Raw genomic sequence first — 11,243 nt, 5'->3', positions numbered from 1 at the left:
AGTGGTTTTGAATGTTGGTTTTAAGACACAAAAATGTTTTACTTTTTCTGTTTAAAGTTTACTAAAAATTTATTTAATTCTATTAATTTAAGACGGTTTTTTTTAACGACACTTCAAATATATAAGATAAAGGTAGAATTCTCAAATCAGTGTTGTCAAGCATTTACAGTGTGTATATACACTGAAGGATTTGGAGAAAAACATGTATTTCATGGTGTGATTTCCCCCACTTTTAATTCTTTTACTTCAATGAAAGGTTAGATTTTTTGGCAATTTTTTTGAATGTAAGATCAAAAGGATAAACAATGCAGATTGATTTTTTACAGCCAGTTTTGATCCTATTTACCAGGGGTGCCATTAATTCTGACCATGACTGTATATATATATATATATATATATATATATATATATATATATATATATATATATATATATAAATATATACAGTGGGGGAATAATTATTTGATCCCCTGCTTCACCCACTTACAAAGAGATGAAGGGTCTATATTTTTTGTGGTAGGTTTATTTTAACGGATAGAGACAGAATATCAATACACATTATATAAAGGTTATAAATTGATTTGCATTTCAGTGAGTGAAATAAGTATTTAATCCACAAGCAAAACATGCCTTAGTACTTGGTGGAGAAACCTTTGTTGGCAAGCACACTTAGCACAGAGGTAAGACGTTTGTAGTTAGTAGTCACCAGGTTTGCACACATCTCAGGAGGGAGTTTGGTCCACTCCTCTTTACAGATCCTCTCAAAATCCTTAAGGTTTCTTGGGTGTCGCTTGGCAACTCAAAGTTTCGGCTCCCTCCACGGATTTTCTAGGATTAGGTCTGGAGACTGGCTAGGCCACTCCGAGACCTTAATGTGCTTCTTTTTGAGCCACTACTTTGTTGTGGCGGTATGTTTTGGGTCATTGTCATGCTGGAAGACCCATCCACGACCCATTCTGGCTGAGGGAAGGAGGTTCTCGTCCAAGATTTGACGGTACATGGCCCCGTCCATCAGCCCCTCAACACGGTGAAGTCGTCCTGTACCCTTAGCAGAGAAACGTCCCCAGAACATGATGTTTCCACCTTCTTCATGTTCTTGGGGTCATAGTCAGCGTTTTTATTCCTCCAAACACGGCGAATTGAGTTGATGCCAAAGAGCTCGATTTTGGTCTCATCTGACCACAGCACTTCCTCCCGAGCCTTCTCTGAATCATTAGATGTTCAGTGGCAAACTTCAGACGGGCTTCTACATGTGCCGCCTTGAACAGGGGGACATTACGGGCGCTTCAGGATTTCAATCCAATTTTGGTAGTGTTACCAATGGTTTGCTTGGTGACTGTGGTCCCAACTGCCTTGAGATCCTTAACAAGCTCCTCCCGTGTAGTTCTGGGCTGATCCCTCACCTTTCTCATGATCATCCGTACCTCATGAGTCCAGATCTCGCATGGTGCTACAGACAGAGGGCGATTGATTTTTCATTTTGTATTTCTTCTATTTCTGAATAATCACACCAACAAAAGTCTCCTCCTCACCAAGCTTCTTCCTGATGGACTTGTAGCCCATTCCAGCCTTGTGTTGTGCAAGTCTATAATCTGGTCCCTGGCTCTTTGGTATTGCCCATGGTAGTGGAGAGGTTGGAATGGAAGATACGGATTCTGTGAACAGGTGTCCACTGACAGCAGGACATTAGGAGTACTTTCTTAAAGTGACAGGACTAATCTGTGGTCCACATGCGCACCAATCTGTAGGAGGCAGAATTCTTGCTGGATGGTTGGAGATCAAATACTTATTTCACTCGATCAAATGCTAATCAATTTACAACCTTTATATAATTTTTTATTTCTGGTTGATATTCTGTCACTATCCGTTAAAATAAACCTACCATGAAAACTATAGACCCTTCATTTCTTTGTAAGTCGAATTTACAAAATCTGCAGGGGATCAAATCATTATTTACCCCACTATATTCTGGGTGTATGTGTATGTGTGCATGTGTATATATGTACGTCACACATATTTCAGCTTATGAAAACCCCAAATTCAAAATTAGAATATTGTGAAAAGGTTTTCATAGCTGTAAGCCATAATCATCAAAATTATAACAAATAAAGGCTTGAAATATCTCACTTTGCATGTAATGAGTCTATAACATATTAGTTTCTCCTTTTAAGTTGAATTACTGAAATAAATGAACTTTTGCACAATATTACAATTTTTCGAGTTTCACCTATATATAATATGTGTGTGAGTGAGTGTGTATGTGTGTGTGTGTAGCCTATGTACATGTATGTGTGTATATAAACATTATTTATCATTGTGGATTTTTTCTCACACTTTTTAAATATTCTAAAAAGAGATTCCACTTTAAAAACTTGACAAAAAAGAAAAGAAAGAAATAGCTAAATAAACCAAAGATCATTTTTCTCAGAATGACACGGTTTTAATTTAAATCTCATAAAGCAGAAATAATTCATATTGTCTCTTTCAATGGGGGTTTAAAGCAAAGATTTACAGATAATCATTTACAAACATATTAGAAGGATATACAGTCCATAAATTATAACAATCTCATTGGCCTTAATATTCCACATTAAAAACATCCTTGTTTTACATTACAGAGACCATGAGGTCAAATATGTGATGGAATATTGAAGTCATAACTGATGCTAATGCGGATCAGTCTTGGAACTGAGCGTGATATACTCTTAGAATGTGTTTGTCATTAAATATGATTATATAAACACTGCTGCATGTTTAATTGTAATACATTCATAATGTTAAAGTGTTTGTGTGTGTTCATTCAGTTCAATCATTTTAACATCTCATCTGAGTGTTTCAGCATAATGAGTTGCCAAGGGAACGTGTGTGTGTGTGTGTGTGTGTGTGTGTGTGTGTGTGTGTGTGTGTGTGTGTGTGTGTGTGTGTGTGTGTGTGTGTGTGTGTGTGTGTGTGTGTGTGTGTGTGTGTGTGTGTGTGACTTGAATTCATGGTGACATGCTTTGGAATAAATACATAACTGGCATACACATCTGTAAAATATACAGAATAAAACATATCGTTTCCTTTGACCCTTTTAAACATATTAAAATATATCCGTTTGCTCCTTGAATATATTATGCTACATGTACACTAACTAAACTGAAGAGTGTGAGTTTCTGTCAGCGAGGGGGGAGAAAATTGCGAGCGGAGGACCGATTGCTGCTGGTTTCAGTGTTCGTGTCACCCGAGCCCAGTTCATTACCTGTCATATGATTAAAAAAAGATTTAATACAAATTCCACACAATTTCACATCATATCAAAGGTGATTTAAAAAAAAATTATTATTAAAATGAATTACTCTGTGCACTTAGACAATAAACTCACCTTCATTTGAATGAGATTTCAGCATGGCCATTTTAGCCAAGAATTTAAAGGACAGGCAAGCGCCCGTTTCTCTGTCACACAGTCCGCCTGCTTTACAGTTGCATGCTTTCCGACATTCCATACCGTACGTCCCATACGTGCATTCTAATAAGAGGGGAAAAAGACATGTTACAGATCATTTAGCCATTACAGAATCTGGAGGTAAATATTTGCCATGACTTTTCCACCTGTCATTGGCAAATACTCTCTTTTTGAAGATCATTGCTGATCCAGTATTTGTGTATAAAGTGTAAAAGGGTCAGAAAGGCTCACTTACATCTAACACTCGTGGTAAGACTCAATTAAAGGGCTGAGTGTGAGGAGTTGGTGTGGAGGGAGTGTGTTCCACTAATACAAAGTGTTCATTCACCAAACTCACGTTGTTCTTACGTAATACATTAAGTGATCATTTGAGGGGCCCTAGAAGGACTCCACAGAAAAGACACGCTGGGGTGAGTTTTCTTTAGTATGCTGAACTGTTCTTTAACCTGTAACCTGACCACACACAATCCTTCAGCTAACCATGAGGCTTTTGGTCAATATTTGAATATTCTATAGAAAAAAGAAAAAAAATCTGCATTGAGGAGGTGAGATGAAGCTGTGTGACACATCAAAAATAAATTCTAAAATTGTGAGGTAAACAGACATTATATATTATATATTATAAAGATGTTGTAATAATAAATAATTTTTTCCCCCTTGCATACGCGTAGTTTCTTGTTTTGAAATTCCTTCATGATTCTTCTTTTTTTTTTAAAGCCTTCATGAAAACTATATTGACCATAGGAGACACAATATTAATGATTTGATTTATATACGTTTATATAATTTCAAATTTCAAATTGCTTTATTGGCATGACTGTAAATAATACAATATTGCCAAACCGTGGAATACATAGAATAATAATAAAAACATCAAAATAATAGAAGGAAAATTTATAACATAACTTAAATTTAAATAAACAATGTATCATTAGAACATCTGTAAACATAATAATTTATTATATATATATATATATATATATATATATATATATATATATATATATATATATATATATATATATATATTAATATTTATAAATATGTTTTACAATTATTTAGCAAAAAAAATTATCTATCTCATGTAAATTGATTTAGAGTAGGCTACTAGATAGATAGATAGATAGATAGATAGATAGATAGATAGATAGATAGATAGATAGATAGATAGATAGATAGAAAAGTAATAATTCAATGTTTTTCTGTCTTCATGTCACCTTAATTTATGTCATTTTTAAGCGTTCTCTTGCTCTGAAAGTTGCATTAGATTTTAACTTCAGTTGTTAATACTGAAAACATAACTGATTACAAAATCATTGAATACTTTAAATAAGTGAATTCCCCCCATGCACAATCCCATCTGCCTAAACAGGTGCACACAGCAGCAGACTGTACCTTTACAGATGCCATATTCATCTCCATAATCATCCTCGTCCTTGTAGAAGTCACAGAAGAGTCCCGGTCCGCACTTGACGCCGTGCATCCCGGACACGGTGCGGTAGCAGTGCTCTCCCCGTCCCGCAGCACAGACCTGACAGCACCCGCAGTCGTCCAGCACCGTGCGCCGGCAGCGCTGCGTCGAGCCGCACTGCGCGGGGGAGCATCTGTCCGGGCAGTGAACGGCGTATTTACCCCCGGGACCCCACGCGGCAGCTCCTCCAAACACCATCAACAGGAACACTGGGATCGCGTACAAACGCATGACTTGAGGTGATAGCGAAGCCCACGCTGGATGCTGTGCACTAGGGAGGAGCTGTCCTCTTCTTAGATGGGACAGTGAATGAAACAGCTCGGGCTGCATGCCTGTCAGCTTTAAACAAGTTTGTTTTGCACATAGTATGCCCTCGTCAATTTCCTCAATCCGGTGTTGTTGTCTATTTGCCAGCCCCCCCTTCCCTGTTTTAGAAATCCGGCGTGGAAGTGGAATTAGAGCCGTGCTGCCATCCAGGAATTGATGTCATCACTGAAGTCTGGAGTTGTTTGTTTGAAGGTTTTTAAAGATGACCCCCGTGACCCTGACGTGAACGTGCATGACAAGATGTTTTCGGTTATTGCAGCATTAAAAATTGTCCTTAGTTAATTATGTCACAAAAAGCTTAAACTCCTAAACCCAACATGAACATGAAATATTGAATGCAATTATTCTAATAAATATCAAGCTATTATGTGCTCAGGTAAATGACCCAGTGAGTCTACCACAAAACAACCACCTAGATTATTAATCTAATTTTATAACATAGAATGACATGAGGAGTGTCTTTGTGGAGATTGTGTGTGAGATACATTCAATATAATATATCAAAGTTTCAATTTGCATTCTTTCAGTAGCCTATGATCTGAACTGTTTAAAGAAGGGGACCATCAAAATATTATTTCATAAATTGACTCATTTTAGCGGACAGTTTTTTAATTTTTTTATCCATAAAATAATCTGGTTATTTTTCTTTTCTCTGCTATTTTTTCTTAAAGAAAACAGTAAGCCTTTTTCAATAATATTTATTTCAATAATTTATAGTAAAATTCCATCAAATTGAATTGAACAATCCTTACATTGTATTAAGAATTTTAAATGAGTAAGAAAAACAAGCTTCATAAAACATTTTGAATAAATCTTAATGGAACAAGGAAATTTAACAAATTAAAATATGTTTAAATTTAAGTTCTTTTTTTTAAGTTCTAAATTTAAGATTTTTTTACAAAATTAATTATTATATTCTAGTTTTTTTAACTTATTTAGAATTTTTTATTATAATATGAATAATATGTAATGAATATTCAACTCAATTAGAATTGTACTATTAATTAAAATGCGTAAATTAAAAAAAATGGCTTTTTTAATATCATTTATGATGCTTTTCATAAATTTTTTTAATAGAAAATGTGTTGTTTTACTAAGCATAAAATAGCTTTCCGTTGAATATGAATGAGACATTTATAAACCTGTAGGCCTACCTTGAAAGTCAAAGTCTTTGAATTCTCTTTTCTTCAATCTGCGTCCAACTTTAGTCTTCATAATGTTTGCATAGGAAAGGAACACAAGAAGCTCATGCAGCAGCGCTGCGGTGAAGGGTATCCGTCACTAGATGGCGCTGTTTCATTAAATAATGGCAGGAGATCTACGGTAGGTAGAGGGAAGGAAATTAACTAATTCAACTTCAGTGTATTCCTCACGCAAAGTAATTTGTGGCTTCAGAAGATAATAGAGCGCAGTCGTATGGATAACTTTTATGATACTTATTGTGCTTTTTTCATTCAACCAGCAACCAACCACATCCTGACTCTACACTCCAGTCCAGTAGATGGCGGAAATGCACCATTGGTTTGTCAGACGCCAGAAGTTCCAGAGCAAGTATTTCTTGTGCATGCATTGTAAACATAGACTGTAAAAAGACAATTTATTTTTTATGTAGTTTTATATTTTTAGTCATTGCCATCAACGTGTAGCTTTATATGATGGCGTGCGCTGCTATAAATTGTACAAATCGCCACTCACAAAGATGTAGTGTACATTTTTTTTCGGTAAGTAAGTGAATGATTTGACTTTTATTTATGATTTCTCTTTGCCAATATGTAATAATACTACTAATAACAACAATAATAGTAAAGTTATGCGCGGAGAACCTTGTCAGAAATCATCGGCATTCTGGTTGAGTTTGATTCAGCAAGCTTCAATTTATATAAAAACGTTTCCCGCTGGATGACGTTCTTAGCAAGTTAGTAACAAGTAAACCGATTCTTTGTTAAAACAGAATTATTATTTTTTAAACCAGCAGTACATCTTATATTTAATCACATTTTCAACAGATAGCGTTATTATGGGGCATTCAGCGATGCTTCTTTTGAATCGAATCTTTGAATCTTTCAGTGAATCGGTTGATCTAGTCGGAATAAGGCTCTCTGTATATATCTACTGTCTTCTTCCACTTGTCTATTTATCTTTATCTCTCCTTCAGTTTCCCTTTAGGTGATAAGAGCAGGCTGCAGCAGTGGCTGGTGAACATCAGGCGGCACAAGTGGAAGCCAACTCCTTCTTCTCGCCTATGTTCTGTCCACTTTGAAGATAACTGTTTCTTTACAAGCAATATGGGCAAAGTGCGCCTTACTACAGCTGCTGTTCCCACCATCTTTTCCTTCCCTAAACACTTGCAGAAGAAGCCAGCACACACCAGACAAAGGCTTGAGAGGCGTGGGGATGTTGTATTGAGAAACGCCGAAGCTGTGGAGGAGATTGTGAGGGTTATTGTGGATGAAAGCAATGGGGCATCAGAGATTCATCCCGGTGGACGATGCAACATTTCATATAGCCATTTGCCCTGCCATCCTTCTGTGCCATCAGTCACAGTTTGTCATTCCAAGGATCACACCTACATGGCCGAATCGCCAGGGACGCTGCAGAACAGTTTCAACTTGGCCAATGCCAAGCTTACAAACTACAGGAAACGGTTGAAACGGCAGAGCGCCTGGATTAGAAGGTTGGAGAAGAAAGTGACTTCTCTGTCCTCCATCGTTTCAGAGTTAAGACAAGAGAGAAGACTTTAAATTGTAATAAAAACTCTTTTTGAAAAAATGCTGTGGTCTCAAGTGTGCATTTGTTGTAGGTTTACGATGGGCTTGTAAAGCTCCAAATGACACAGTAAGTATTTAAGAATGGGTCCATATGACTCCATTTCCATTTCCAAGCCTTCTCAAGCAATGATTGAAATTGAAGTCAGAACTGTTCTGATTTGTTTATTATCTTTCCATAAACATAAAATGATCGATTAAAATAGTGTGTAAAGTATGGAAAAAGTATTTTGTTCCCTTCACGTCACTATTCCCGTCTTAACAGCCTTGAGAGTCTGGATTGTGGACTCCAACTCCAAAAGAAATTAAAGTTCAGTAAATTGAATGATAGCATATTTCCAATAAAATAAAATAATTGAATACAATTAAATACATTGTTATTGTAGTGTTATTTATATACGATTTGTATTCATATTTTGAATTAGCGTTTTAATTTTAGTATTTTTTTGTCAATTTATTATGTGATTTTGTCATTTTTATTTTCAAGTCTTAAGTTTTTCATCATATCACAGTATCATACTTTCATCACAGTATGCCTTTCAAAAGTTTGAAAACATTACTATTATTTAATGTTTTTGAAAGGAGTCTCTTATGCTCATCAAGCCTGCATTTATTTGATAAAAAAAAATCATAAAAACAGTATTATTACCGTATGTTATTACAATTTAAAGTAGTGGTTTTCTATTGTTTTATTGTATTTTAAAATGTTATTTATTCCTGTGATGCAAAGTGGATTCATCAGCCATTACTCCAGTGTCACATGATCCTTCAGAAATCATTGTTATATGATTTATTAATACAAATGTTATGTTGGAAACAGTTGTGCTGCTTATTTTTTTGGTACCTTCACTGATTAATTGATGAATAAAAAGTAAAAAAAGAACAGCGATTTAATTTCAGCGTTATTTCAATAAACAAAATTGTATAACAGTTTCATTTAACCCTGATACAGTAATGGTAAACAATATCGCAAAAACAAAATCTAGACATAACGGACCCTTATGATATAAACGTCATGACGTCACGACACTACGTTGTATGCGTAAAATCCTCCGCTGTACGCGCATTCCCGAAACCGAACGCCGCTATTTTTCATGGCAACAGCTTGCGGAGCGGCAACCTACCCTACTATAAACACCCTCCAGCGCGAGATTAACCGGCATTTCGTCCTCGCATTGCGTAACTTCTCTTTGCCGGGTGGCGTTTAGTTATATTTAATTCAAAAGTGTGTATTTGTGAAAGTAAATACAGGATATGATTGATAATAAAGCGGAGGATTCACGTCCTTTCTGATAGACAGCAGGTTTAAAGAGCCTTGCGGGGGGCAGGCAGTGGGTTCTGCTGGGCGTGAATGACAGAAGGGAGAGAGAAGATCGAATCGTTTGGTAAGCGTTATTTACACTGGCTTTTTTATATTTCATTCGACAGTATCTGATAATTGTTTTTCGTATCTGTAATAAATGTGGTTTAACGTTAGCTCTTTAAACAGTTGAGCTCGTCATATGTCAGCTATTTTTGTATCTATCACTGTTGTTTTTAGTCTCAGCTGATGCAACAATGTACGTTAAGTCTTGTCCAAGTGACAGTTCATACATGTTGTTGTGGTAACTGATCTAATTGTGTTCACATTTTGCATAATGTGTTGTATTTGATGATCAAAAATCAGGGTTTAGATGGATAGTGCATTGTTTGAAAGAACATAACTGATGCATTCTGGTCCACCATGCTTAAGAAATAGCAGATTCTTTGGGGTGGTGTGGTGTTGGGGTCATAGATTGTTGGTTGAAACCACTGTCGTAAAATACCAGGATGTATTCCTTTAGATGCCTGAATGCTAGTGTCCATACCTGGATTTTAACTAGCTTAACAAAGCAAGCCTCCCTTGGTTAAGCAGCCTTATTAGAAAGACAACAGTGGTTAACCAGCTTAACAGTATAGTTAAACTGGTCCACCAGCTAGACAAGCACCAAACTATGAAATGCATGCTGGTCCAATTTGGTCTTTACAGCACAGGTGAACCGTGAACCGTCTCCATTGTTCCTTTGAGCAATGCATTTAAAGGGACAGTTCACCCAAAAACGAAAATACGGTCATAATTTACTCACCCTAACCCTAATGTTTTCCTGTCCTATGTGGAATGCAAACAAAAAAATATTTTGCAGAATTTTGTCAACGCCTATCTTTTCCATACAATGAAAGTGAATGGACATGAGGGCTGCCGAGCTCCAAAATGACATAAAGCACCTTGAAATATCATATAATTAATTCATGTGAATATTAATTCAACTCGCCAGTGAAGTAAAAAATAACTGTTTTTTGCGTGTCATTTAAGTCAATTAATTTAAATGTACGCAGTGCAAAAGATATTTCGGAGCCAGAATGGAAATTTTTAGTAAACAACTTTAATAATTTTGATCTGTTCCCAAACAAAACTATCATATGGTTGTAGAAAACTTGGAATATAATGCAGAAGTCATATGGATTCATTTTATGGTGCTTTTTTGTAATTTTTGGAGCTACAGCTCCAGTCCCAATTTACTTTATTGTATTTATTTAAATATGCAAAATATGTACGTTTGCTTTTCACAGAAAAAAATAATTCATGTTGGTTTGGAACGACGTGACCGTGTGTAAATGATGGCAGAACTTGCAGTTTCTGTTCCCATAAGAAGTGTACTGACAATCACTTTGGCTAAAATTAATAATAATCTTTGAAACATAATAATAATTATGCTAGTACTAATAAATACTAATCGGTTAGTTTCTCAATTCTGTGAGAGGAGAACGTCACCGTACTGCATGTTGCATGATAGTATTGTGCGTGTCGTAATCAGCATCTTTATTGTTTACGTCTGCAAACAAGTCGATCCAAATCTCATAACAGGCGCCTCTGATATTATTATTTTTTATGTGTTCAGGAGACTCGTGGCTCTCAGCACAATCCCCAAAGCTCAGCTTTTTGAGTTCACAGTTGTGCGTATACCATCTTCTCTTCTTGTCCTATATTTTGATGCCCTCTGTGTGAAATGTGATCACACCGGGCAGAAGTTTTAGTTGTCGCAGTTGCCCTGGATTAGTCAGGTGTTCAGACTATCAGCCCCCCCAGACCATTTTGACTGGCTGAATTGAATTCACTCTCTCACTCAACAGAAGGTCAGCAGTGATAGGCACTTGGCAGTGGAAACTCTTGGCATGGGCAGCTTTATGTTTGTCTGACAGATTCAAGCTCAGTCCT

The 11,243-nt window shown here is 36.2% G+C and overlaps 2 protein-coding genes across 6 annotated transcripts in view; one reads left to right on the top strand and one right to left on the bottom strand.

Moving 5' to 3' along the window:
- Positions 1 to 2,896: 2,896 nt before the first annotated feature.
- esm1 (endothelial cell-specific molecule 1) lies at positions 2,897 to 6,561 on the bottom strand. Its single transcript, XM_079585949.1, has 4 exons — positions 6,398 to 6,561; positions 4,841 to 5,460; positions 3,365 to 3,508; positions 2,897 to 3,241 (listed from the first exon to the last, which is right to left on the bottom strand). Exons 2-4 carry the CDS (start codon positions 5,244 to 5,246, stop codon positions 3,159 to 3,161), a joined length of 633 nt encoding a protein of 210 aa, XP_079442075.1. The 5' UTR covers positions 5,247 to 5,460; positions 6,398 to 6,561; the 3' UTR covers positions 2,897 to 3,158.
- Positions 6,562 to 9,071: 2,510 nt separating this feature from the next.
- Positions 9,072 to 11,243, top strand: part of LOC306984621 (putative E3 ubiquitin-protein ligase HERC1) — a 65,144-nt gene continuing 62,972 nt past the window's right edge. For 4 of the 5 annotated variants that reach the window (XM_079586129.1, XM_079586128.1, XM_079586127.1 and 1 more), the window contains exon 1: positions 9,102 to 9,393. The gene's annotated coding sequence lies outside the window, so the exon portion shown is untranslated. Of the gene's footprint in view, positions 9,394 to 11,243 lie in introns of all 5 variants that reach the window. The other variant, XM_079586130.1, reaches the window with a different exon arrangement.

The sequence above is a fragment of the Phoxinus phoxinus genome (assembly GCF_949152265.1).
Source record: "Phoxinus phoxinus genome assembly, chromosome: 17".
Taxonomy (NCBI): Eukaryota; Metazoa; Chordata; class Actinopteri; order Cypriniformes; family Leuciscidae; genus Phoxinus; species Phoxinus phoxinus.
This window is presented reverse-complemented; position numbering and strand designations above follow the sequence as displayed.

Bases quoted from the DNA above. Each gene is read 5' to 3' on its own strand.
- esm1 (XM_079585949.1), bottom strand. From the start codon at position 5,246: ATGCAGCCCGAGCTGTTTCATTCACTGTCCCATCTAAGAAGAGGACAG. The intron at 3,509-4,840 runs GTACAGTCTGCT...CCCTCTTATTAG, and splicing joins TGAATATGGCATCTGTAAAG to AATGCACGTATGGGACGTAC. The intron at 3,242-3,364 runs GTGAGTTTATTG...ATCATATGACAG, and splicing joins GAAATCTCATTCAAATGAAG to GTAATGAACTGGGCTCGGGT.